This window comes from Anolis sagrei, chromosome 2 (genome assembly GCF_037176765.1).
Source record: "Anolis sagrei isolate rAnoSag1 chromosome 2, rAnoSag1.mat, whole genome shotgun sequence".
Classification (NCBI taxonomy): Eukaryota; Metazoa; Chordata; class Lepidosauria; order Squamata; family Dactyloidae; genus Anolis; species Anolis sagrei.
In genome coordinates, this window is record NC_090022.1 from 6,571,291 (window position 1) to 6,598,641 (window position 27,351).

Here is a 27,351-nt window from a genome sequence, read left to right on the forward strand (position 1 = left end):
CAGTCTTGAGAGCCACTGAAGATTCCCAAAGCTTCCAGGGAAACAGCCTTACAGCCCTGAGGAATTCCAGAGGGAATAACAGCTCTAACCATCAAAGCAGCTAAGTGATTACAAGCCTTTTGATAGGTTGGCTCGGCATTGAGACGTAGTTCAGCCCGGCAGTGAATCCACATCAATGAGGTTTAGGTTCACAGCAGCCTAGGAGGAGCTAGAAAGGGGGAATTTTCCTTTAAACAAGGTTTTTGAAGATAGTGCCTGTTCCCTGTGAACAAGATTGCAAGAGCCAAGAGATTGTTAAGAAAGTTTTACAATTCCTGTTTGTTCATCAATAAAAGACTGTTATATTTAAGCTCTAGCCTTATAAAGACTGTTTAATAAGGGAAATTTCTCTAAAGGCTTCTTCTCGGGGGCCCTGGCTTCACGCTGGATCCAAGCCATACATCCTCTCTTAAAGACACTTCATTTCAGGTCCAGCGGCGACAGAACATGTGCCCATAAAAAGGAAAGCTAACACCTTTTTAAAAAAAATCCTATATCATCATGGCGGTTTTGGACTAGTTTTTTAAAAGTCTGTAATAATTTTGTGGGCAGAAATAAAGAGCTTCCTTCCATAGAATCATAGAATCAAAGAGTTGGAAGAGACCTCATGGGCCATCCAGTCCAACCCCATTCTGCCAAGAAGCAGGAACATCGCATTCAAATCACCCCTGACAGATGGCCATCCAGCCTCTGCTTAAAAGCTTCCAAGGAAGGAGCCTCCACCACACTACGGAGCAGAGAGTTCCACTGCTTAACGGCTCTCACAGTCAGGAAGTTCTTCCTAATGTTCAGATGGAATCTCCTCTCTTGTCGTTTGAAGCCATTGCTCCATTGCGTCCTAGTCTCCAGGGAAGCAGAAAACAAGCTTGCTCCCTCCTCCTCCTTGTGGCTTCCTCTCACATATTTGTACATGGCTATCATATCTCCTCTCAGCCTTCTCTTCTTCAGGCTAAACATGCCCAGCTCCTTAAGCCGCTCCTCATAGGGCTTGTTCTCCAGACCCTTGATCATTTTAGTCGCCCTCCTCTGGACACATTCCAGCTTGTCAATATCTCTCTTGAATTGTGGTGCCCAGATTTGGACACAATATTCCAGGTGTGGTCTAACCAAAGCGGAATAGAGGGGTAGCATTACTTCCTTAGATCTAGACACTATGCTCCTATTGATGAGGCCAAAATCCCATTGGCTTTTTTTGCCGCCACATCACAATGTTGGCTCATGTTTAACTTGTTGTCCACGAGGACTTCAAGATCTTTTTCACACGTACTGCTCTTGAGCCAGGCCTCATTGTCCCCCATTTTGTATCTTTGCATTTCGTTTTTCCTGCCAAAGTGGAGTATCTTGCATTTGTCACTGTTGAACTTCATTTTGTTAGTTTTGGCCCATCTCTCTAATCTGTCAAGATTGTTTTGAATCCTATTCCTGTCCTCTGGAGTATTGGCTATCCCTCGCAATCCTATTCCTGTCCTCTGGAGTATTGGCTCTCCCTTTTCTTCCTGCTGTGGCTTGTTTATATTTATTTACTTGCTTTATTTTATTTCCCTCCTTCGCTTCCTCATGAGGAACTCCATGCTTCTTCACTGTCAAAAGTATCTTGTCACCTGCTGCTTACGTTTTATCCCTCTCGGCCCTTATTATTATTATTATTATTATTATTATTATTATTATTATTATACTACATCTATACCCCACCCTTCTCACCCCAGTGAGGGACTCAGGGTGGCTTACAATCCACGGCATACAATGCCACATTACACATATAATAATAAGCATAACGTATGAATTTAAACAATTAACATATCACTTTAAACATACAATAATAAACATGAGATAATAATATAAATACAATGACAAGCTTAGAAGTAATTCCAATTGAAATACAATAAAAAAAACCCTTAGAAGTAAAGATACAATAATTCCAAATATAAATACGAAAATAGCTTAAAAGTAAACATTGAATCCCAACCAAAGTGGGCTGATGGAAAAAGTGGTCTGAAGCAGCAGGAGAGGCAGGGGAACCCCGAAAACAAGCGCCCGCACAAGAGTTCCAATGTCGAAATTATTATTTACTTAGGTGATCCCTCATTTTTCGAGGAGGGTTGTCTTCCAGTGTTCTTGTGGGTCCGTATGTGGCTGTGGAGCCCTATTCTTGCTCTGCATCTTCTTCCGCAGTGAGGGCATTGGTTTCCAGGTGGAAAGCGGTCTCGGTCGGGGTTTGGCTTGACGTGCCTTCCTCTTGGCACGCTTCTCCCTTTCGCCCTCCATTCGTGCCTCTTCAAATTCTGCAGCACTGCTGGTTACAGCTGACCTCCAGCTGGAGCACTCAAGGGCCAGGGCTTCCCAGTTCTCAGTGTCTATGCTGGATATTTTAAGGTTGGCTTTGAGCCCATCTTTCAATCTCTCTTCCTGTCCACCAACATTCCATTTCCGTTCTTGAGTTCGGAGTAGAGCAACTGCTTTGGGAGACGGTGGTCGGGCATCCGGACAACGTGGCCGGTCCAGCAGAGTTGATGGCAGAGGACCATCACTTCAATGCTGGTGGTCTTTGCTTCTTCCAGCACGCTGATGTTTGTCCGCCTGTCTTCCCAAGAGATTTGCAGGATTTTTTGGAGGCAGCGCTGATGGAATCATTCCAGGAGTTGTATGTGACGTCTGTAGACAGTCCACGTCTCGCAGGCGTTTAGCAGGGTTGGGAGGACAATAGCTCTATAAACAAGCACCTTGGTATCCCTACGGATGTCCCGGTCCTCAAACACTCTCTGCTTCATTCGGAAAAATGCTGCGCTCGCAGAGCTCAGGTGGTGTTGTATTTCCAGACCAAGCACATTCCGAAGACCCAAAGACCTCAATGGCGGAGCAGGCGGAGGATAACATGGTACATGTTTCAATGGCTGTGAATGTCCAAATGATGGGCAGCATGGCTATGGAGGCACCTGGCAAAGGTATTCCGGCAGCCGGGCAATGGGTGGCGCGGCCATTAAAGTAGCAGCGCAGCGAGGTTGTGGGGGCCATGTTCTCTCCCTGCTGGGTCAGCTGGCTGGAAAGAGGGTGTGGCTGCAGGTCTCCTCGTGGGTAAGCCCAGGGCTGAGCAGGCAGCAAAGCTGGGTGGCAACACTCAGGCCCCAGGGTCCCTCTTTGGCAGGTGCTTTCTATCTAGAACAGTAGCCTCAAAAGTACTGTTTCTAGGTTCAATTCTAATTTTGCAGCTAGCCAGACCTCACTTGATCAGAAGAACAGTCTTAAAGCCAACACAGGGATGAGATTGTTCTTCTGTCACCTTTCTTTATACCTTGCAGCTTGGTTAAAGAACCGGAATCGGCTTCCTGGATTCTGTTGCGCAGCAGCGGATTTTACCCACCGCCCAAAGTCCAAAGGCAATAGACTCACAGACAAGAGGGAAAAGGCACAGAAAAATCTTGACTCTTTACTCAGCAGAGATGAAACACAAACTTGCAATGTTGCATACGAAAATCAGACAATGCAACAAACTTACATAGTCCTTGTAAGTAACACAAAATAAGGCATCTTTATCTTACATCAAAGAGCCAAAGAGCTGGCATTGCCCATAGACGCCACCGAGGTCATGTGGCTGACATGACCGACTGGAGTGCTGTTCCTGTCCCGCCAAAGGTGGAACTATTGATCTACTCACATTTGCATACTTTCAAACTGCTAGATTGGCATAAGCTGGGCCTAACAGCAGGAGCTCACCCCACCACCTACCCTAGATTTGAACTGCCAACCTTCAAGTCAGCAAGTTCAGCAGCTCAGCGATTTAACCCACTGTGCCACCAGGGGGAGGGGGGTCCATGCATATATATAACTCTGCATTGAACACAATCCAGATTGAAAACAGGACAAAAATAGGAATAAAAGTGTAAATATAAGTGTGTGTTGTGTGTGTATCTTCTTATCTTTACACTTTTGCTCCTATATTTGCCCTGTTTTCCATCTGGATTGTGTTTAATGTGTAGTTCCTGCCCTGGCGTGATATCCATGAGTGAAAGAAGAAGAACGATTGCCTCCCTCTCTGGAGAAACGTCCAAAGGTTTCAGCCATGGGCTCCTTCTTCTTCTCCTTGGTCTCTTCTGGGGTTTCCTTGACTCCCCCAGAGTCAGAGAAGACTTAGCTTTTGGCCTGCCCTTCCCAGCATCCGCCGCAGGGAAGATGGGAAGGGGGAGTGAAGGGCAGAAGGGGGAGAGGGGAGGAAGGGTGGAACTCCTCGCTACTGGAGCCCCCCCCCGGTTGCCATGGGGACACACGCACACCCCCAGCAGAGGGAAGCGGAACGGAACAGGCTTGGGGCGGAGGCGGCATTTCTGCTACTTTCCTGCGACTTGAGGAGCCCTGTGAGGAGAGGCTTAAAGAGCTGGGCATGTTTAGCCTTCAGAAGAGAAGCCTGACAGGAGACATGATGAGGGCCAGGGATAAGTATGGGAGAGGAAGGGAGCAGGCTTCCCTGGAGACTAGGACACAATGAAGCAATGGCTTCAAGCTACAGGAAGGAAAGGAGATTCTACCTGAACATGAGGAAGAACTTCCTGACTCTTGAGAGCTGTTCAGCAAAGGAACTCTCTGCCCCAGAGTGTGGTGGAGGCTCCTTCTTTGGAGGCTTTGAAACAGAGGCTGGATGGCCATCTGTCGGGGTGCTTTGAAGGCGATTTCCCTGCTTCTTGGCAGAATGTGGTTGGACTGGATGGCCCAGGACAGGCCCGTAGCCAGGATTTCGTTTGGGGGGGGGGGGGGGCTGAATTTTTTTCAGGGGGGTTTCGGGGGGGGGCTGAGTTTCGGAGGGGCTGTGTCTGAGTGAAAGAGGGTCTATCCTAGCAAACCTTTTGTATCGTCACCCCAGTACCCCCATGCATATGGGATATATTGAGCATGGTGATCAGATCATGATAGGAATAAACATAACAGTTGAAATAATGCACCAGGAAGGCCTTCTCGCGGACCACCATCAGAATTTCGGGGGGGGGGGGGGGGCTGAAGTCCCTCAAGCCCCCCCCCCCCCCCCCCGCTACATGCCTAGCCCAGGAGGTCTCTTCCAACTCTAGGATTGTAGGATTCTATGACACCGGGGTTTCTCAAAGTCTTCCCAAAGCCACTCTCCCCCGCCCCCCTCCTGCCTTCCTAATCTGAGGGGATTCCCGAAAGAGCTTGGGATCAACTCACTTTCTCTTTCCCTTTCCAGCCTCTTGTCCGACTGCGGCCGGGCTTCTGCCCAGCACCCGGTGACGGCACGGGATTTCACTTTTTTGATTGGCGGAACCTTTCCCTTTGAGCCAATCCTGACCTTCCTCCCTGGCAGGGCTCAGCTGGGCTACGAAGAGAGGGAAGCGTTCCGTCTTTACTCCGGAGTTTGGCCGAAGGAAAGGGAGAGATGGCTGCGTCTCGGGGCGCCCCTTCCTCCCCCCTTCTCCTCCTCCTCCTCCTCGTGCTGGGCTGCGTGGTCTTCCTGGCGGGGAGAGGGTCCGGTGAGTGGAAATGGGGGGGGGAGGGTAGGGGGTCCTCCTCTTGAGCCTGAAGTCATTCTAAGCCCAGGGTCCTGGAGAGGGGGGGGGGGCTGCCTTGCCTTGCCTTGCCTTGCCTTGCCTCCCTCCCTCCACTCCTCTCTCTGGGGCGGGAGTGGGGGTACCTCCCCTCCCCTTCCTGCCAGATTTCTCCCGGGGGGGGGGGAGAATGGAGACGGAGGGGAGGGGGCCCTCTTTGCTTCCAGGCATTGAGCTCCCAGGTGGAGGCAGCCATGGAATCCCCTCTTTCTGCTCTTTCCTCCCGTTGCTTATTATTATTATTATGATTATTTCCAAATCCATCTCCCTCCTTTTACAGGCTCCTCCTCCCACTCCATGCGCTACTTCTACACTGGTGTCTCCGAGCCTGGTCAGCAAGCGCCACAGTTTTTCCTTGTGGGCTACGTGGACGACCAGCAGTTCGTTTCCTATGATGCCAAAGCCAAGAGAGATCTTCCTAAGGTGCCCTGGATACGCAAGGTGGAGGACGACGACCCTCACTACTGGGAGAGGAACAGCCAGCGTTCACAGAATTCTGAGCTGATCTTCCAAGTGCACCTGATGACTGCGGCCCGGTACTACAACCAGAGTGGAGGTGAGTGGAAGGGAAAGAGGGGGCCCCTGCTCCCCTCATCACAATCGTTCTTCTTCTCAGAAAGAGGGAGCAAACGTGGGTGAGATGAGTAAGGGCCTCCACACCCTTGAGTGTTTTCCCACTTTGACCCACTTTCAATGCTGTGACTGCCTCCTGCAGAATTCTGGGGATTGTAGTTGAGGGAGGGGCCTTTAAACTGCTCACCTAGAGAAGCCCTGGCCCTCCCTCAACTACAAGCCCCAGAATTCTGCAGGAGGCACTCACAGTATTTGAAGTGGATTGAAGGGGGGAAATGCTCACAGGTGAGGAGGCCCAAAGAAAAGGCAAGTGGGGGGTGCAGCAAGAGAAGAAGGGTCTCCCTTGGCAGCTCCATCCTGGAAGAGGGAGGAGAACCACTGGCTTGCCTCCCCTTCCCCACCTCCACCAAAGATACCTCTAGGTCAGCGGTTCCCAACCTGTAGGACCCCAGGTATTTTGGCCTCCAGCTCTCAGGGCCCTTCCACACAGCCCTATATCCCTGAATATCAAGGCAGAAAATCCCACAATATCTCCTTTGAACTGCCATTGCTTTCCATTACATTTATTCAATTGTTGAGAACCCTGCCCAGCCCCCCCCCCCCAAACAATACTCAGATTCAAAGCAGTTTCTATGTAGTTAAAACCAATACAGGTTTCTTTTATCGTGTCAGAGGCAAACCGAGGGTACAGTTGTAATGTATTTAAAAACACAAACAAAGGAGCTGCAGCATGCAATAGAGATTAAAGTGCAATACAGCAACTTGCAGCATGCAATACAGGTTGAAGTGCAATACAAGCTGGACACTTTCCAGCTTGTCAATATCTCTCTTCAATTGCGGTGCCCAGAATTGGACACAATATACCTTGGTTAGACCACACCTGGAGTATTGTGTTGAATTCTGGGCACCACAATTGAAGAGAGATATTGACAAGCTGGAATGTGTCCAGAGGAGGGCGACTAAAATGATCCAGGGTCTGGAGAACAAGCCCTATGAGAAGCGGCTTAAGGAGCTGGGCATGTTTAGCCTGAAGAAGAGAAGGCTGAGAGGAGACATGATGAGGGCCATGTATAAATATGTGAGAGGAAGCCACAGGGAGGAGGGAGCAAGCTTGTTTTCTGCTTCCCTGGAGACTAGGATGCAATGGAGCAACGGCTTCAAACTACAAGAGAGGAGATTCCATCTGAACACGAGGAAGAACTTCCTGACTGTGAGAGCTGTTCAGCAGTGGAACTCTCTGCCCCGGAGTGTGGTGGAGGCTCCTTCTTTGGAAGCTTTTAAACAGAGGCTTGATGGCCATCTGTCAGGGGTGATTTGAATACAATATTCCTGCTTCTTGGCAGAATGGGGTTGGACTGGATGGCCCAGGAGGTCTCTTTCAACTCTGGAATTTTATGATTCTACAGTGACTTGCAGCATGCAATAGAGGTTAAAGTGCAACAAAGCCTATTTGTTTATTTATTTTACTGCCTTTCTATCCCACCCTTCTCACCCTGAAGAGGACTCTGGGTGGCTCACAATTCGATGCTGTGGGTCCATATATAGAAAATAAAATCACATATACTTTAAAACCACATAATTAAAACATATCAAACTTAAAAAGAATTACTAACATTCCAGGTACCATTCCAGCTGTCACTTGCATTATTATTTGCTGGGGTTGGTGTGCAGTATCACAACCATACATTTAACCTAAGAGCCTACTCTAGGAATCCAGGTCTTCCAGCACAACTTCCAGTAGAAAGTGAGACCATAGAGTCTCTGCGGAGGATCTCCTAGAGAGGCCATGAGGGGCGTTTAAAAAATAATAATGCCTCACGTTTGTTTTCTCAGCCATTAAGAAAGTTAGAAAAGTGTATTTTTGCATGCTGGAAATCAGACTTTTCTCCAATGTGACTATTGAGTTTCAAGTCATTCAGACAGATGGTGGAGTTGTAGTGAAGCGTTGAAATAACAATTTGAATTCTTATTTCATGAAAATAAGAGCATTGTGAATCTCTAAATATTTGGGAGAAATGTGGGAGAGACATCAGATTTCTAGCATTCCAAAGTGGACTTGTCTGCCTTTGTTAATAGCCTTCTCTCGTCTCCCTCCTTCCTTTCTGTGGGTCTCTTCCAGGGACTCACACCTGGCAGTTGATGTACGGCTGTGAGCTGAGGAGAGACGGGAGCAAAGGAGGGCACTTCCAGTACGCCTACGATGGGCGGGACTACCTGAGCTTCGACAAGGAGACCCTCACCTGGACGGCAGCTGATGTCCCGGCCCAGAACACCAAGAGGAAGTGGGAGAGGGAGGGACATGAAGCCCAGCGCTTCAATGCCTACTTGGAGGATGAATGCATTGTGTGGCTGAAGAGACACCTGGAGTATGGGAAGGAGACCCTGCTGAGGACAGGTGAAGAGAGTCTCATGAAAACCATGATGGGGGTGGGATGGGAGAGGAGGGCTGCAGGGGCTTCATCTCTTTTTCATCCCCATACATTGTATTTCAAGGGAAGGAAGGCAGGCACTCCTGGCAGGAACGGGATGGTGGGAGCCTGAACTGCTCCTCTTCAGCCTTTGCAGCAAGGAGGGGAGGGGTGCATCTTGGAAGACTTCCCCAGGTTTGGAAAGAAACATGGCAGAAGGAGGCTTCATTCCATGTGTTCCTTGCAGGAGGCTGGATCCCATTTAAGATGAAGCAGCCTCCCAACACAGAGCCCCCTTTCCCCTTTCAGCCTGAAGTGAGGTAGTCCACCCTCTCCGCCTTTCTCCTCGGTAGGCAGATCCTGCCAGAAAGTAAAACAGGAGCACCCCATAAGAGAGAAGGGGAGGAAAGGGGGAATGTGGCAGTGCCTCACTTCAGACCAACTAGAATTTATTCTAGCCAGCACTTTCATGGAGGTGAACCCAGTTCTTCAGATGAAGTACAGAATGGTATTAAAATGTCAGGTTATAAAACATATTTATACAGTTGTGGGAATGCTTTAACATCACCCTAGGTCAGTGTTTCTCCCCCTTCCTAAAGCCGCGACCCCTTAATACAGTTCCTCACATTGTGGTGACCCCCAACCAGAAAATATTTTTGTTGCTTCTTCATAACTGTCATTTTGCTGCTGTTATGAATCATAATGTAAATATCTGATATGCAGAATGTATTTTCATTCACTGGACCACGTTTGGCCCGAATTTGAATACTGGTGGGGTTGGGAGGGGAGTTGATTTTGTCATTTGAGAGTTGTAGTTGCTGAGATTTATAGTTCACCTACAATCAAAGAACATTCTGAACACCAATGATGGAATTGAAGCAAACTTGGCACACAGAACTCCCATGACCAACAGAAAATACTGGAAGGGTTTGGTGGGCATTGACCTTGAGTTTTGGAGTTGTAGTTCACCTACATCCAGGGAGCACTGTGGACTCAAACAATGATGGATCTGGACCAGATTCGGCACGAATAATCAATATGCCCAAATGTGAACACTGGCGGAGTTTGGAGGAAATAGACCTTGGCATTTGGGAGTTGTAGTAGCTGGGATTTATAGTTCACCTCCAATCAAAGAGCATTGTGAACTCCACCAACCATGGAATTGGGCCAAAAGTTCCCACACAGAACCCCCATGGCTGACAGAAAATACTGTGTTTTCTGATGGTCTTTGATGACCACTTTGACACCCCCTTGTGAGCCCCCACAGAGGTCCCAACCCCCAGAATGAGAACCTTTGCTTGACTGTATTTGAAGAAGTAGTTTTACATGCCTAAAAAGTCATTCTAAAATAAAAAAAACCAGTTACTCTTAAATCTGCAGCCAGGTTCCTCTCTTTCTCCCTTCCTCCTAATTGAGTTTCTTCAAGAGACCAGGGCAGCCACTTTTGTGGAGACATCTTCCAAGTGATCAGAGTGGATAGATTTCCTTGGAAGGAAAGGTCAGACAAAAGTGGAGAGAGGACTCCTGACCTGAATCTTCAGGAGGTGAAGAGAAGCGCCCTGGGACTGTTTGTATTTTGAAAATGTCTTAATCTGAGCATGTGCAGAGTGTTAGACCCTTTCCTATGGAGACAGTTTGCAGAACCCATAAAAACGTGGTGCTCCTGAGCATGGCCTTATTGCCCAAAATCCGCCCAATGGAAAATAGCAAGGCCACGGACTCTTAATTTTCCTTTGGGCTTTCCACCCTGAGTTCCTGTGCTGTGGGTGGGTTTTTTCAAAGCATTTAAAGGAGCTTGTGAATCCTCTTCTTTGACAGGATTTTTTTAATCATAGGAGGCAAATACTGAATATAGAGGGCAACTTCCTTCCCTGAAACTGGAGCATTCACTTTTCCCATCATTTGGAAAGGCCCTGTGCTTATTCTCATGTCATCTTTGCAGAGGCGCCAGAAGTGAAGGTGACACGCAAGGTGGAATATGATGGCATGGAGACCTTGATCTGTCATGCTGGGGGCTTCTACCCCAAGGAGATTGACATTGACTGGAAAAGGGATGGAGAAGTCTGGGTGCAGGATACCTACCATGGCCTGGTGTCCCCCAACTCGGATGGGACTTACTACACTTGGAGGAGTGTCACGGTGGACCCCAAGGAAAAGGAACGCTACAAATGCCATGTGGACCACGATGGGCTTCTGAAACCTGTGGACGTGGCCTGGGAAGAGCCTGGTGAGTCAACTGAAGGAGGGAAGGAAGGTTTTGGGAGGGACCATCCATAGCAATACAGAATCTGTGATGGGAACCCTAGTTGTATAGTTGTCAGCACTACTATTACCCTTCTGGCAAGTACTGTATTATGTGGGACATATATTCACATTCCCGCTCATCCTGAATAACTTCCATGAAAAGTTTATAATTTTAAAAAAAATTGATTCAAATGTGCCAACAAAATACAATAAGTAAAGCTTATTAGTTGACTGTGTGTGTGTTTGTTTAGAGCAGGGCTTCTCAAACTTTTAAAACAGAGGGCCAGGCCACAGTCCTTCAAACTGTTGGAGGGCCGGATTATAATTTGAAGAAAAAAAAAACATGAATGAATTCCTATGCACACTGCGCATATCTTGTTTGTAGTGGGGGAAAAAACCCACTTAAAAACAACACAATAATTAAAATGAAGAACAGTATTAACAAATATAAACTTATTAGTATTTCAATGGGAAATGTGGGCCTGCTTTTGGCCGATGAGATAGGGTTGTTGTTGTTGTTGCTGCTGCTGCTGCTGCTGTTGTTGTGTGCTTTAAAGTCATTTCAGATTTAGGTTAACCCTGAGCCAGTATCCAGCCCCCAGGCCTCACTTTGAGGACCCCTGGTTTAGAGCATTTACACCCTTGAGTTTTGTTACAAATCAGTCACCGCCATCAGGTTTAACCCCTAAATGCACAAGGAAAAGTGAACTTTTGCATGCTGGAAACCTGACTTTTCTCCCATGTGACTATTGAGTTTCAAGTCAAGGAAAAGGGAATGGCAGTGCGGAGGAATGTCTAGTAAATCCCTGCCTCAGAGGCCAAAACAAAGGCATTCAGGACATGGAGGGGGACCTCTCTCCAGCCGCTGGGGCCAAGGCAGAATGGAGCTGTGTCTGGCTGCATTTATTTATTTATTTATTATTTAAATTTATATGCCGCCACTCCCCTGGGGCTCGGAGCGGCTTACAAGAATGGCTAAAATCTAACAAAATTTAAAAGCAATCTAAAACAATTTAAAAACAGCAGTATCAAACATTAAAAGCTTGTCAAAATAGGTATGTCTTACATGCCCTGCGGAAAGCTGGTAAGTCCCACAAGGCATGGACTTCAGGTGGCAGAGTATTCCAGAGTGATGGTGCCACTGCTGTGAAGGCTCTGCGCCTGGTTATTGTTAGACGCAAGGTCTTGACACTGGGAATTTCCCTCAGAACGGAGGGATCTCTGGGCTTGGTAGGGGGTGAGGCGGTCCCTCAGGTACATCGGCCCCAGACCATGCAAGGCCTTAAAGGTGAGTACCATCACTTTGAAAGTGATCCGGTGCTCAATTGGTAACCAATGCAGCTGTAGTAAGATTGGTGTTATGTGGCATCTCATCGGAATTCCTGCAAGAAGCCGAGCAGCTGCATTTTGTACCAACTTGAGCTTCCGGATCATCGACAGAGGAAGGCCAATGTAGAGGGTATTATAGTAGTCCAGTCTTGAGATGACCGTGGCCTGGATCACCGTAGCTAGGTCGTCCCTGGACAGGGAGGGGGCCAGCCGTCTAGCCTGCCGCAGGTGAAAGAAGGCGGTTCTGCTCACGGCAGAGACCTGGGCCTCCATCGTCAGCAGAGGGTCCAAAAGGACTCCCAGACTCTTGACCAATGATGACGGGCATAGAGCCTCGCCATCCAGGGTAGGCAGCTGGATGTCCCCACTGCCCGGTCGCCCCAGCCATAGGATCTCCGTCTTTGCTGGATTCACCCTCAATCTGCTGGCATGCAGCCATCCAGTCACGGCCTCAAGGCACTGATGGAAACAATTGGGTACAGAGTCCGGTTGGTCTTCCATCTTCAGCACCAGCTGAAGATGGAAGGCTTTTCCATTATGGCTTCTCCTTGTAAACGGAAATACCCACGTCCAGCTTTACAAACTCTGACAGGATTATAGGAGCTGGGCTCTTCCCTGAATACACACTTCAGCCTTGGACTCCATGAACTCCTTGGTTCTTTTTCCCTTGTCTACAAATTGCTCCATAAAGGGTTTGGCATGAGGATCTCCTTTTAATTATTTCATTCTTCCCTGTTTCATTTTCACCTTCAGCCTCCAACCTGGGGGTGATCATTGTGGGTGTCGTCGTGGGTGTTCTCGTTGCTCTCCTGGCCGTTGGGATTGCTGTGTATTGCAGTGAGTAAATTCTGACTGTATTTCCTTGTGGGGAGAAGACAATCTGTAGTCATGGGGAGAATCTCATTATCGTGTTGAAGAATTCTCCCCGATCACCCACCTGAATGTTCAGCTTAACCAACCATTTGGAGGCTGGACTACATTTCCGCCCTCTTCTCAGGCCGTGTCATGAGCTTGAGTCTCATCCTGTTGTCTGAGGATGCTTTCCCATTTCTGCAATGTCTTTCCTAAAAGGCTGGGAAGGAATGGGAGGAACCCTGTGAGGAGAGGAGGAGGAGGAGGAGGGTGGGTGGTCTTCTCCATCAGAGAATGAGATGGTGATGATCTCTGATTATCAGCTTTAACTCCCTGATTCTTTCTCTGCAGAAAAACGACAAAATGGCTTCAAAGCAGTTTCAGGTGAGTGTCGCCTCTCCCGTTGCAGGTTTACTCCAGATGGATGAGGCAAAAGGTAGTTGAATTGAGGGATGTGCTCCTATGTCTCCAAGGGTTTAAGCCAATGAGACTGTTTTTTTGACCGAAGGAGTCAAATGGAAACGACTTCTGCTGACTTTCTGTTGTGGAAGGGAGACTTCCTCTTCATAGGGGTTTAGGGCTTCCAGGCCTTAGATCATTTTGGTTGCCCTTCTCTGGACACATAGAAGTCAAAATCTTGTCCAAGGTTGACGTACATGGTCTTCCGCTTGTTTATGGCTCTAAGGCACACCATCAATTTGCGTTCATTATTGTAGTTATACTCATTTTTCATCTGTTTTCCTGTTCAGGGCTCAAGGTGGTTTCCAACAGATTTTAAACAATATTGGAGAAGAATTCACACAATCTGAACCTTTAAATGATGAAACTCTCAAAAATCAAAACAATATTTACAGCTTTTATATTCCGCCCTTCTCACCCTGCAGGGGACTCAGGGCGGATTACAGTGTACACATATATGGCAAACATTCAATGCCAATTTTAACATACAACATATACAGACATAGACAGAGGCTATTCAACTTTTTCTGGTTGCCAGGGGAGCTGTCGCTTTCATTGTCCATCTGCGACACTGATGAAGTACTTCCGCATTCCCCGCATGCTTTTTTGCTGGAGTACGTTGCTGGAGTCTTTTTATGGCCTCATAAATTAGTTAATTTAGCCTCCCCACACTTTAAGGTGGGACCTAATTTTCCTACTTGACAGATGCAACTGTCTTTCGGGTTGCAAAGGTCGACAACAGGCTACACAACTAGATAAATACCTTGAACTCCTGATGGTCATTTAAAAGGGAGCAAAGCCCAGATAAGAAATATAAGATGCAGCACATTGTTTAGGTGGGATGAACACTGTAAAAATCAGTTCTCAAAGGTGTGTTGAACCAGAAAGTTCTGACTGTCTCACCTCTCTGGGAAGAGAGCAGCACAGCCTGAGGGCAACAGCAAGAAGGCCCTCTCCCTTGCTCCCACCAGATGTTCCTGAAATGGAGGTGGGACAGAAAGAGAAGGAAGGCTGGGCGAAGGAAGAGAGACGCTTTTGAACTGTTGTGTTGGAGGAAAATGCTTTAGACTGCAAGAAGATCCAACTAGTCCATCCTCCAGGAAAGAAAGCCCGACTGCTCACTGGAGGGAAGGAGATGAGAGGCAAAGATGAAGAACTTTGGCCACATCATGAGAAGACAGGAAAGCTTAGGGAAGACAGTAATGCTGGGGAAAATGAAAGGAAGAGGGGCCGACCAAGGGCAAGGTGGATGGGATGGTATTCTTGAAGTAACTGGCTTGACTCTGAAGGAGATGGGGGTGGCCATGGCCGACAGGCAAACAGGTCACCAAGAGTCAGAAACAAGTGAACAAATAAACAACAACAACAACAGAAGGAGTTCCAAAGATCTCCAGTAGATCTGAAAACAAGGGCAGGCTTATAAGGGAGATATGGTCCTTGGCCTGGCCTGGAGCTCTTCAAATCCAGTGGAACTTCATGCTGTGAGTGTTGGGGCAGAACTTTGGGAACTCAAAGGTTTGAATCCCTGCTGGCTTTGGAAACCCACTGGGTGATCTTGGGCAAGTTCCACTCTCTCGGCCTCAGAGGAAGGCACTGGAAAACCTTCTCTTAACAAATGATCTTGACCGGCTAAAATCTCAAGAGAAAGGCAACCAAAATGATAAAAGTTCTAGTAGCCAAGGTCTATGAAGAGGGGCTGAGATCTCGGTATGTTTAGCTTGGAGAGAAAAAGGCTGAGAGAAGGGGACATGATAGCCAAGTTTAAATATGTGAAAGGATGTGGTTTTGAGGAGGGGCAAGCTTGCTTTCTGCTGCTCTGGAGCAAGGGATTCAAACTGCAGGAAAAGAGATTCCACCTAAACATTAGGAAGATCTTCCTGATGGTAAGAGCTGTTTTCAGTGGAATATACTGCCTCGGAGTCCAGTGGCATTGCCTTCTCTGCCAGGAGTGCTTTGGTGGTGTGTTCCTCCATGGCAGAGGTTGGACTGGGTGGCCCTGGCGGCCTCTTCCAATTTTATCATTCCATGCATGTGCACATGCTTGTTTTCAGAAAAAAGGAACAAACGTTTATGTCCAATCACTGACCTCTTCTCTGTCTTTTCTTTCCTTTTCAGTTAGTGACCAAGGGTCCAACAGCTCTGGGACAGGTAAGTGAGAAGTAACTCCCATCTCTAAGGGTAGAAAGCACTGCAAGTGAAGAAGACAAAGCTTTCCCCTTTCAAGTCCATGGTTGCGTTTAATCCACACCTCTCCCCAGCCTTTCATCTCCCAGTTTTGCATAGGCTTCTAGGCAAGTGGAAGGAAAGCTCTCCATCTCCTTTTGGAATCTCCACCACCAGCCTGTTGAGGGCAATGGCCCAGTCCTTGAGACCAAAAGGTGCAGCTCAATTACTATCTGGCACCTCAGAGCCAAAAGGCCTATACTCTGGAATTACAGCCATAGAGCAGACAGTAGAGGAACTTCTCATTGTAAATCTTTACCACAATCCACCGATGTTCATGAACCCTCTTGGGTTCAATCCCCAGACTACTGTCTTATTTGACTCTTTTGAATGCAACTCTCAGTCAACTGTACTACTGAAGGAGAGGCTAAGCCACTTTTCCTCCTCTTTTCTTTCAGGGTCTGCTCTGCCCATCTAGGAATCCCACAGCAAGGTAAATAAATGGCATTGGGAGGGAACAGGGTTAAGCTTTTTGATAGGGAATGTTATTTGGGGGCATATTTTCCCTCCCAACCTCATGCAGAAATTCACAGGGAATGGGTTCAGAAGGAAGAGATGGGTCTCATGGGAAAGTGTTTTCCTCCTCCCTCTCCATTTTGAATGAGCTGTTGAACTTGCTGATCAAAAGGTCGCAGGTTTGAATCCGGGGAGCGGTGTGAGCTACCACTGTTATCCCCAACTTCTGCCAACCTAGCAGTTTGAAAACATGCAAATATGAGTAGATCAGTAGGTACCACTCCAGTGAGAAGGTAACAGCGCTCCATGCTGTCATGCCAGTCACATGACATTGGAGGTGTCTGTGAACAATTCCGTGTCTTTGACTTAGAAATGGAGATGAGCACCACCCTCCAGAGTTGGGCACGACTGGACTTAATGTCAGGGGAAAACCTTGACCTTACCTTACTTGCTCAATGAGTAATTCCGGTGGCAGCTGCAATTCCCTTGCCTGGTGGAGGCAGGGACACACAGCTGCAATATGATTGGCTAGAGCAGAGTCCCATACTTTCCCAGCTCAACTCAAACTTTTTTCTGGGAAAGTCGTCTCCATCCTAAGCCATCTAGCTTTTTCCATGCCTATTAGATGATGGGTCTGTAAATACATTTTCCAAGCTTCTAGTCCTGGATGGCAGCTTTCCTTGATCACTTTGTACATAATTTGTAATGCTATCTGGTCCCACACTTCATGATGGAAGCAGTTTCTGGGATCTCTGTAATGCACCTTCGCTTGTCACACTCAACTCTGGTGAAACGTTAATTTGAAAGAAGAAGGGATGTTTATTTCTATTGAAATTCTTGAAGGACGTCTTCCAACTTCTTGTCACCAGCTCTTCAGTCCCTTCTTCCCCATTCCATCTTCCACCTGGATCAAATTCTTCTGGTTTCTGTCTCTTAGAATCATAGAGTTGGAAGAGACCTCGTGGGCCATCCAGTCCAACCCCCAGCCAAGAAGTCTTGTCCCAATTTAAAGGATTTCCTTGTTTTTGTCTCCCCAGTATAACCAGCAGATCTGCTATGAAGAGAAGAGAAGAGAGAAAAAGTACATCAATTTGAAGATGTCTTCAGTGTCTTTCACTGACTTGTTGCCTGTTCAGATTTTCAGAATATTTTACATTGGAGGGAGAAATCGAAAACACCTTGAGGCGATTTGCTTTTTTGACAGGAATAGAGTTCTTAGAATTAATTGGCAGTTGAAAGGATGAGCTTAGGCTTTGCATCTGATTAAAAAAATCCTCATTGATACTATGTTCAGATTAAATCTCTGCATAAGAGAAAAACAGTAAGTATGGAATAAATATACTTTGCCTGCAATCCTGTTAGTAACTTATGTAATACAAGCACATGTGTCTCTTTTGGGGAGGGGCATTAGGAGGCTATTCCCTGTCCTTTTCTGATGCACCCAAAACCTGTCCAGCTTTGAGGGACCACCGCTGCTCTTTCTTACTGGCAGAACAAGGAGGGAAGTCCAGATAGAGGAAGCCAGTCTGAGGCCCCTTCCAAACAGATGAATTAAATACTACATTATCGGCAAAGAACTGGAATATATGGCAGTGTAAAGGTGTTCCACCATGGAGTTCATATAGAAATTGAATTATAGCTGGGCCAAAATGCATCCTTGCTTGAAGCCTTTCCCAGTTTTGACCACTTGGGGCCCTTCCACACAGCAATATAACCCAGAATGTCAAGGCAGAAAATCCCACACTATCTGCTTTGAGCTGGGCTATCTGAGTCCACACAGGCATATATTCCAGTTCAAAGCAGAACATATGGGATTTTATTCAGCTGTGTGGAAGCGGCCCTGGGAACTGCATCTTACTTTCAGAGGAGTTCCCTCTGGACTGTTCATTAGTTGCAGGAGTCGTCTGTCTATTGAGGTGGACCCAAGTTTTTCCCCATAGCTTGGTACAGGAGATGGAATCAAAAGCTGCTCTGAAGTTTATAAACATAGCATAGAGAGAAGATGACCTGAGGGAGGAATATTTCTCTATGAGATGTTGAAATACTATGTGTGATGATGTGTATTTTTATTCCTATTGTCATGTATTGTTTAGACAATAGTTAGTAATGATAAGTATGTAGAATTGTATTTTATTAGGGATGGTAACTAGCTTGGCTTGCCTTGAGCTGGTGCCATAGCAACAGGGGCAGAGCCAACTGCCACTTGGCAGCGCAGCTTTTTGAAAGTTGTCAGTCTGTAGCCAGAGAGTTTCAGAAGAGGACCAATCTGTGAATCAGTAGTCTGTAGCCTGAGAGTTTCAGAAGAGGATCAATCTGTGAATCAGTCTGTAGCTGGAGAGTTGCAGAAGAGGACTGATCTGTGAATCAGCAATCTGTAACCAGAGAGTTACAGGAGAGGATTCTCCAGTGAGAGGATCAAGGAACTGATCTGTAGTTGTGAACTACAGAGGTAGTGGATTCTGTGTGGAAGTAGAAATCCAACAGGAATCCTGTAGTGATAGAACCACAGGGAGGACTGATTCTCCGGGGAATGTGGAATGCGGAAGAACTTCATCGGTGTCGTTGATGGACGATGAAAAGCAGCAGCTCCCCTGGCGGCCAGAAAAAAGTTAAATAGCCTCGGTGTATTTGTCTGTTAAATGTTGTTTGTCAAACTGGCATTGAATGTTTGCCATATATGTGTTTACTGTAATCCGCCCTGAGTCCCCTGCGGGGTGAGGAGGGCGGAATATAAGAACTGTAAATAAATGTAAATAAATAAATTCTTTGATTAAGAATCAAGATTTGGCTTGGAGCCAATACAGTTAATAAGTCAAGTGGCTTATTTGTATTACCAGAATGGTTGTTAAAGGAAGAAGCATCTGCCTAAAGAAACCTTTTGAAATCTGTTTAGTGCCTAGAGTCATTCAAGAACTTCCATAAATGTAACCAGCTAAGTTTGTGCCTCTAGAGTGAAGTAACATTGAATCTATTTCACTCTTGTTATATTCCAATAAACTTGTTACTGTTTTTTCTCAAGCCTTGCCTCAGATACAATTTCTTCTAAGTCAAACATCCCTGTACAAGAAGAAGAAGGACCAAATTAGGGTTACTAAATGTAATCTACACTATCAAATAAGAAAACCCCCTTAATTAGTGGTCCCTTGGCATCCAGCTCCTAGGTTGATATTGATAATTACGTGGCTTCCTCACACTATGCATTGGTCAATGGTGGATTGTCCTCCCCTGAAGCCGGCTTGCTTCTCCGCAAGTATATTCTCTTGCTCCATCCAGTCCAGTAGTTTCCACTGAAGCTGCTTTGTGTACATTTAAGCCTGAAGAAGAGAAGGCTGAGAGGAGACATGATAGCCATATAAATATGTGAGAGGAAGTCTTAGGGAGGAGGGACGCAAGCTTGTTTTCTGCTTCCCTGGACGCAATGGAACAATGGCTTCAAACTACGAGAAAGGAGATTCCACCTGAACATTAGGAAGAACTTCTGGACTATAAGGAGAGCTGTTCAGCAGTGGAACTCAGTGGAACTCTCTGCCCTGGAGTGTGGTGGAGGCTCCTTCTTTGGAGGCTTTTAAACAGAAGCTGGATGGCCATCTGCCAGGGATGCTTTGAATGCAATTTTCCTGCCCTCTTGGCAGAATGGGGTTGGAGTAAATGGCCCATGAGGTCTCTTCCAATTCGATGATTCTATTTTGCTGATGGTATTGAGGAGGCTGATGGGTCTATAGTTTGCAGGCTTATCCTGATTCCCTTTCTTTTTATAGATGGGGACAATAATGGCCAGCCCCCAGTCTTTTGGTATTTTTCCATATTTGTCAATACAGGTAAACAGTGATGCTAGGATGAGGGACCAGAAGTCCAGATGGTTCTTGATGACCTCTGCAGGTTGAAGGGAGGCAGTCGAACTAAATGGGCAGAGCTAGGCTCCTCACAAGTTAATATACATTATCGTTGGCATCACCTAAAGGAGGGATTGCCTTATGAGTGTGTATGAGAAAGGTGGGAATGTCAAAGCGGATGTCTACAGCTGCTTTTTGGAAACGGACCCTTATGAAATAGTTTAAGTTAATTTTTCAAAATCGAGGCATTTGTCATGCATAACTAATCAAGTTAACATTGTAGCCACGAAAGATCGAAAGTGACTCCTCCAGTTCTGAATGGCAGGTCTTCCCCTGCCACCCCCAACAATGGAGCATCGTGGGACAGACCATTCCCTGTCTCCACTGATTGCTTCCTTGCCTGGATGTCCTTGTCTTCCGTTCAGAAGTGTTGCTTTTTGGAAAACGTGGTTGTATAACTTTCATTTCCATCTCTTAATTGTTTTGGCTTTTGCAAAATCAAAACATGCTTTCAGCTTTTTGGGTGGGGAAATGGATTTTCATGTACACAAACAAGCACTGAATGTTTTTCTTAGCTAATTGTGCTGTTCTGGAACGGCTGTTCCAGGGGCTCCAATTTTGTGCTTTGCACTGAGTGTTTGCTCATAGTCCTAAGTTGCAGAGGCTTTGCAGATAGGTGGCTCCTTTGGCTGCATTCATAGGGTAAGCGACCTGTCAATAATAGTTAGGATCCCCGGTCCCGCCCCTCTCTGGGTTTTTTTGGAGGGAAGGGGCCATCTTTCAGTTAGTCTCAGTAAAGGAAGTCTATGCAGAGGATGTATACAGACGTCCTCCTGTACAAAGGCTTCGTCCCTTAAGACTTTCTGGGGGAGAACAGTCTTGAGAGCCTCTGAAGATTCCCAAAAGTTCCGGGGAAACAGCCTTACAGCCCTAAGGAATTCCGGAGGGAATAACAGCTCTAACCATCAAAGCAGCTAAGTGATTACAAGCCTTTTGATAGGTTTGCTCGGCGTTGAGACGTAGTTCAGCCCGGTAGTGAATCCACATCAATGAGGTTTAGGTTCACAGCAGCCTGGGAGGAGCTAGAAAGGGAAATTTCCCTTTAAACAAGGTTTTTGAATATAGTGCCTGTTCCTTGTGAACAAGATTGCAAGAGCCAAGAGATTGTTAAGAAAGTTTTACAGTTCCTGTTTGTTCATCAATAAAAGACTTATATTTAAGCTCAAGCCTCATAAAGACTGTTTAATAAGGGAAATTTCTCTAAAGGCTTCTTTTCGGGGGCCCTGGCTTCCCGCTGGATCCAAGCCATACATCCTCTCTTAAAGGCACTTCATTTCAGGTCCAGCGGTGACAGAACATGTGCCCATAAAAAGGAAAGCTAACACCTTTTTAAAAAAAAATCCTATATCATCATGGTGGTTTTGGACTAGTTTTTTAAAAGTCTGTAATAATTTTGTGGGCAGAAATAAAGAGCTTCCTTCCATAGAATCATAGAATCAAAGAGTTGGAAGAGACCTCATGGGCCATCCAGTCCAACCCCCTGCCAAGAAGCAGGAATATTGCATTCAAATCACCCCTGACAGATGGCCATCCAGCCTCTGCTTAAAAGCTTCCAAGGAAGGAGCCTCCACCACACTCCGGGGCAGAGAGTTCCACTGCTGAACGGCTCTCACAGTCAGGAAGTTCTTCCTAATGTTCAGATGGAATCTCCTCTCGTAGTTTGAAGCCATTGTTCCACGTCCTAGTCTGCAAGGAAGCAGGAAACAAGCTTGCTCCCTCCTCCTCCCTGTGGCTTCCTCTCACATATTTATACATGGCTATCATATCTCCTCTCATCCTTCTCTTCTTCAGGCTAAGCATGCCCAGCTCCCTAAGCCGCTCCTCATAGGGCTTGTTCTCCAGACCTTTTATCATTTTAGTCGCCCTCCTCTGGACACATTCCAGCTTTTCAATATCTCTCTTGACTTGTGGTGCCCAGAATTGGACACAATATTCCAGGTGTGGTCTAACCAAAGCAGAATAGAGGGGTAGCATTACTTCCTTAGATCTAGACACTAGGCTCCTATTGATGCAGGCCAAAATCCCATTGGCTTTTTTTGCCGCCACATCACATTGTTGGCTCATGTTTAACTTGTTGTCCACGAGGACTTCAAGATCTTTTTCACACGTACTGCTCTCGAGCCAGGCATCCCCCATTCTGTATCTTTGCATTTCATTTTTCCTGCCAAAGTGGAGTATCTTGCATTTGTCACTGTTGAACTTCATTTTGTTAGTTTTGGCCCATCTCTCTAATCTGTCAAGATCGTTTTGAATCCTGCTCCTGTCCTCTGGAGTATTGGCTATCCCTCCCAATCCTATTCCTGTCCTCTGGAGTATTGGCTATCCCTTTTCTTCCTTCTGTGGCTTGTTTATATTTATTTACTTGCTTTATTTTATGTCCCTCCTTCGCTTCCTCATGAGGAACTCCATGCTTCTTCATTGTCAAAAGTATCTTGTCACCTGCTGCTTATGTTTTATCCCTCTCGGCCTTTATTATTATTATTATTATTATTATTATTATTATTATACTACTACTACATCTATACCCCACCCTTCTCACCCCAGTGAGGGACTCAGGGTGGCTTACAATCCATGGCATACAATGCCGCATTACACATATAATAATAAGCATAACATATCAATTTAAACAATTAGCATATCAATTTAAACGTACAATAATAAACATGAGATAATAATATAAATACAATAACAAGCTTAGAAGTAATTCCAATTGAAATACAATAAAAAAGCTTTAAACATACAATAATTCCAAATATAAATACAAAAAAATAGCTTAAAAGTAAACATTGAATCCCAACCAAAGTGGGCTGATGGAAAAAGTGGTCTGAAGCAGCAGGAGAGGCAGGGGAACCCCGAAAACAAGCGCCCGCACAAGAGTTCCAATGTCCAAATGCTTACTTACTTAGGTGATCCCTCATTTTCCGAGGAGGATTGTCTTCCAGTGTTCTTGTGGGTCCGTATGTGGCTGTGGAGCCCTATTCTTGCTCTGCATCTTCTCCTGCAGTGAGGGCATTGGTTTCCAGGTGGAAGGCGGTCCCGGTCGGGATTGGCTTGATGCGCCTTCCTCTTGGCATGCTTCTCCCTTTCACCCTCCATTCATGCCTCTTTAAATTCTGCAGCACTGCTGGTCACAGCTGACCTCCAGCTGGAGCGGTCAAGGGCCGGGGCTTCCCAGTTCTCAGTGTCTATGCTGGATATTTTAAGGTTGGCTTTGAGGCCATCTTTCAATCTCTTTTCCTGTCCACCAACGTTCCGTTTTCCATTCTTGAGTTCAGAGTAGAGCAACTGCTTTGGGAGATGGTGGTCAGGCATCCGGACAACATGGCCGGTCCAGCGGAGTTGATGATGAAGGACCATTGCTTCAATGCTGGTGGTCTTTGCTTCTTCCAGCACGCTGACGTTTGTCCGCCTGTCTTCCCAAGAGATTTGCAGGATTTTCTGGAGGCAGCACTGATGGAATCGTTCCAGGAGTTGCATGTGACGTCTGTAGACAGTCCACGTCTCACAGGCATAGAGCAGGGTTGGGAGGACAATAGCTCTATAAACAAGCACCTTGGTATCCCTACGGATGTCCCGGTCCTCAAACACTCTCTGCTTCATTCGGAAAAATGCTGCGCTCGCAGAGCTCAGGTGGTGTTGTATTTCCAGACCAAGCACAGTCCGAAGACCCAAAGACCTCAATGGCGGAGCAGGTGGAGGATAACATGGTACATGTTACAATGGCTGTGAATATCCAAATGATGGGCAGCATGGCTATGGAGGCACCCGGCGAAGGTATTCCGGCAGCCGGGCAATGGGTGGCGCGGCCATTAAAGTAGCAGTGTGGCGAGGTTGCGGGGGCCATGTTCTCTCCCTGCTGGGTCAACTGGCTGGAAAGAGGGTGTGGCTGCAGGTCTCCTCGTGGGTAAGCCCAGGGCTGAGCAGGCAGCAAAGCTGGATGGCAACACTCAGGCCCCAGGGTCCCTCTTTGGCAGGGCCTTATTGGCAGGTGTTTTCTATCTAGAACAGTAGCCCCAAAAGTACTGTTTCTAGGTTCAATTCTAATTTTGCAGCTAGCCAGACCTCACTTGATCAGAAGAACAGTCTTAAAACCAACACAGAGAAGGGATTGTTCTTCTGTCACCTTTCTTTATACCTTGCAGCTTGGTTAAAGAACCGGAATCGGCTTCCTGGATTCTGTTGCGCAGCAGCGGATTTTACCCAGCGCCCAAAGTCCAAAGGCAATAGACTCACAGACACAGAGGAAAAAGGCACAGAAAAACCTTTACTCTTTCCTCAGCAGAGATGAAACACAAACTTGCAATGTTGAATACGAAAATCAAACTTACATAGTCCTTGTAAGTAACACAAAATAAGGGATCTTCATCTTACATCAAAGAGCCGAAGAGCTGGCATTGCCCATAGACGCCTCTGAGGTCATATGACCGACTGGAGTGCTGTTCCTGTCCCGCCAAAGGTGGAACTATTGATCTACTCACATTTGCATACTTTCAAACTGCTACGTTGGCAGAAGCTGGGCCTAACAGCAGGAGCTCACCCCACCGCCAGATTTGAACCGCCAGCCTTTCAGTCAGCAAGTTCAGCAGCTCAGCAGTTTAACCCACTGCGCCACCGGAGGGGGGGGGGGGCAAGCATATATATATAACTCTGCATTGAACACAATCCAGATGGAAAACAGGACAAAAATAGGAATAAAAGTGTAAATATAAGTGTGTGTTGTATCTTCTCATCTTTACACTTTTACTCCTATTTTTGCCCTGTTTTCAATCTGGATTGTGTTTAATGTGTAGTTCCTTCTCGGAGTCCCATTACTGGCAGCCTGGCGTGATATCAATGAGTGAAAGAAGAATTATTGCCTTCCTCTCTGGAGACATTTCCAAAGGTTTCAGCCATGGGCTTCTTGGGTTGTTGTAGGTTTTTTCGGGCTGTATGGCCATGGTCTGGAGGCATTCTCTCCTGACATTTCGCCTGCATCTATGGCAAGCATCCTCAGAGGTAGTGAGGTCTGTTGGAACTAGGAAACATGGGCTTCTTTGTCGTCATCGTCCTCTCTTCTGAGGTTTCAGTCCACCAGAGTCAGAGAAGAATGCACAAGCAGAAGGGAAGGTGGGGAGGGTGAGTGAAGGGCAGCAGGGGGAGGGGGTTCCTCTGGAGGGGAGGAAGGAAAGGTGGAACTCCTCGCCACTGGAACCCCCCCCTTCCTCCCCTGGTTGCCATGGACACACATACATCCAGCAGAGGGAAGCAGAACAGAACAGGCTTGGGGCAGAGGTGGCATTTCTGCTGCTTTCCTGCGACTTGAGGAGCCCTATGAGGAGCGGCTTAAAGAGCTGGGCATGTTTAGCCTGAAGAAGAGAAGGCAGAGAGGAGATATGATAGCTATGGATAAATATGTGAGAGGAAGCCACAGGGAGGAGGAAGCAAGCTTGTTTCCTGCTGCCCTGGAGACTAGGACACAATGGAGCAAACTACAGGAAAGGGGATTCCATCTGAACATGAGGAAGAATTTCCTGACTGTGAGAGAGAGCTGTTCAGCCGTGGAACTCTCTGCCCCGGAGTGTGGTGGAGGATTTGGAGGCTTTTTAAGCAGAGGCTGGATGGCCATCTGTCGAGAGGGGGGGTGTTTTGAATGCAATTTTCCTGCTTCTTGGCAGAATGGGGTTGGACTGGATGGCCCACAAGGCCTCTTCCAACTCTAGGATTCTAGGATTCTATGACATCGGCGTTTCTCAAAGTCTTTGGGGAAGACTTTGGATTTCTCAAAGCCTTCCCAAAGCCACTCTCCCCCGCCCCCTCCTGCCTTCCCAGGGGATTCCCGAAAGAGCTTGGGATCCGCTCACTTTCTCTTTCCCTTTCCAGCCTCTTGTCCGCCTGCGGCCGGGCTTCTGCCCAGCACCCGGTGACGACACGGGACTTCTCTTTTTCGATTGGCAGAACCTTTCCCTTTGGGCCAATCCTGGCCCTGCTCCCTGGCAGAGCTCGGCTGGACTGCGAAGAGAGAGAAGCGCTTCTCTTTCGCTCCGGAGTTTGGCCAAAAGAGAGAAAGAGAGAAGACGAGGGAGAAGAAGAGCGGGGGGATGGCCATGTTCGGGGGCGCCCCTCCCTTCCCCCTCTTCTTCCTGCTGGGCTGCGCGGCCTTCCTGGCGGGGAGGGGGTCCGGTGAGTGGAGGTCGAAGGGGGGAGAGAGGGGAGGGGGTCCTCCTCTTGAGCCCAGGGTCCTGGGGGGAGCCTGCCCTGGCCTGCTCTTCCTCGCTTCTTAGGGGGCGGGAGTGGGGGGAGGCCCTTCCCTTCCTGGCGGGATTTGGGGGTGTGTGTGGAGGGGAGGGCCCCCTCGTAGCTTCCGGGCATTTGCCCCCGGGAGGAGGCAGCCATAGGGATGCCCTCTTTCAGCCCCTTTCTCCTCGGATGCTTCTCTTATTCCAAAACCCATCCATGCCCCTCTGGCCCCTCTTCTTGCCTCCTTCTGGCACCAAGCCCGTCCTCTTGGGTATGACAACAATGGCCCCTTCCTCTCTCCCTCCTTCCCAGGCTCCTCTTCCTCCTCCCCCCATTCCATGCGCTACTTCTACACTTCTGTCTCTGAGCCTGGCCAGAAGGTGCCCCAGTTCTACGCTGTGAGCTACGTGGACGACCAGCCTTTTGGTCACTACAATTCCAGCACAAATAGATATCTTCCCACAGTCCCCTGGATCAGAGAAGTGGAGAAGGAGGACCCCAACTACTGGGAGTGGAACAGCCAGTATGTGCGGAATGCTGAGCTGACCTTCCAAGCGAACCTGGTGAATGTGGCCAAGTACTATAACCAGAGCGGAGGTGAGTGGAAGAAAAGGAGGGGGGCCCTGCTCCCCTCATCACCATCATTCTTCTTCTCAGAAAGAGGGGATGGAAAACAGAGGTGGGTGAGATGCAGGGCCTCCTCACACGTGAGCATTTCCCCACTTTGATCCACTTTCAATGCCGCGACTGCCTCCTGTAGAATTCTGGGGCTTGTAGTTTATTGAGGGGTCTTCAAACTGCTCATCCAGTGAACCCCTGGGCCACCCTCAACTACAATTCCCAGAATTTGGCAGGAAGCAATCACAGCATCCAAAGTGGATTGAAGGTGGAAAATGCTCAAGGGTGAGGAGGCTCACAGAAAAGGCAAGTGGGGGGAAGCCACACAAACAGAAGGGTTTTCCTTGGCAGCTCCATCTGGAAGAGGGAGGAGCACCACTGGGCTGCTTCCCCTTCCCCACCTCCACCAAAGAAACCTCTAGAGCATTGATTCTCAGCCTGTGGGTCCCCAGGTCTTTTGGCCTACAACTCTCAAGACCCTTCCACACAGCC

The 27,351-nt window shown here is 47.4% G+C and overlaps 2 protein-coding genes across 4 annotated transcripts in view; both read left to right on the forward strand.

Moving 5' to 3' along the window:
- LOC132765345 (H-2 class I histocompatibility antigen, Q10 alpha chain-like) overlaps positions 1-27,351 on the forward strand; it is an 89,762-nt gene that overhangs the window by 45,430 nt on the left and 16,981 nt on the right. The window contains exons 1-2 of one of the 2 annotated variants that reach the window (XM_067465439.1): positions 25,986-26,184; positions 26,554-26,838. In XM_067465439.1, coding sequence (XP_067321540.1) covers positions 26,103-26,184; positions 26,554-26,838 — 367 coding nt within the window. In that variant the 5' untranslated portion in view covers positions 25,986-26,102. Of the gene's footprint in view, positions 1-25,985; positions 26,185-26,553; positions 26,839-27,351 lie in introns of those variants that run through there. The other variant, XM_067465437.1, reaches the window with a different exon arrangement.
- On the forward strand, positions 5,356-17,547 carry LOC137096310 (patr class I histocompatibility antigen, B-1 alpha chain-like). Of its 2 annotated transcripts, XM_067465442.1 has the most exons (9): positions 5,356-5,513; positions 5,869-6,144; positions 8,281-8,556; positions 10,512-10,796; positions 12,896-12,979; positions 13,346-13,378; positions 15,569-15,601; positions 16,075-16,109; positions 17,170-17,547. In XM_067465442.1, the coding sequence occupies exons 1-8, from the start codon at positions 5,420-5,422 to the stop codon at positions 16,092-16,094; spliced, it is 1,101 nt and encodes a 366-aa protein (XP_067321543.1). In that variant the 5' UTR covers positions 5,356-5,419; the 3' UTR covers positions 16,095-16,109; positions 17,170-17,547. The 2 variants fall into 2 exon arrangements, with proteins under 2 accessions (XP_067321543.1, XP_067321544.1); XM_067465443.1 differs by lacking the exon at positions 16,075-16,109.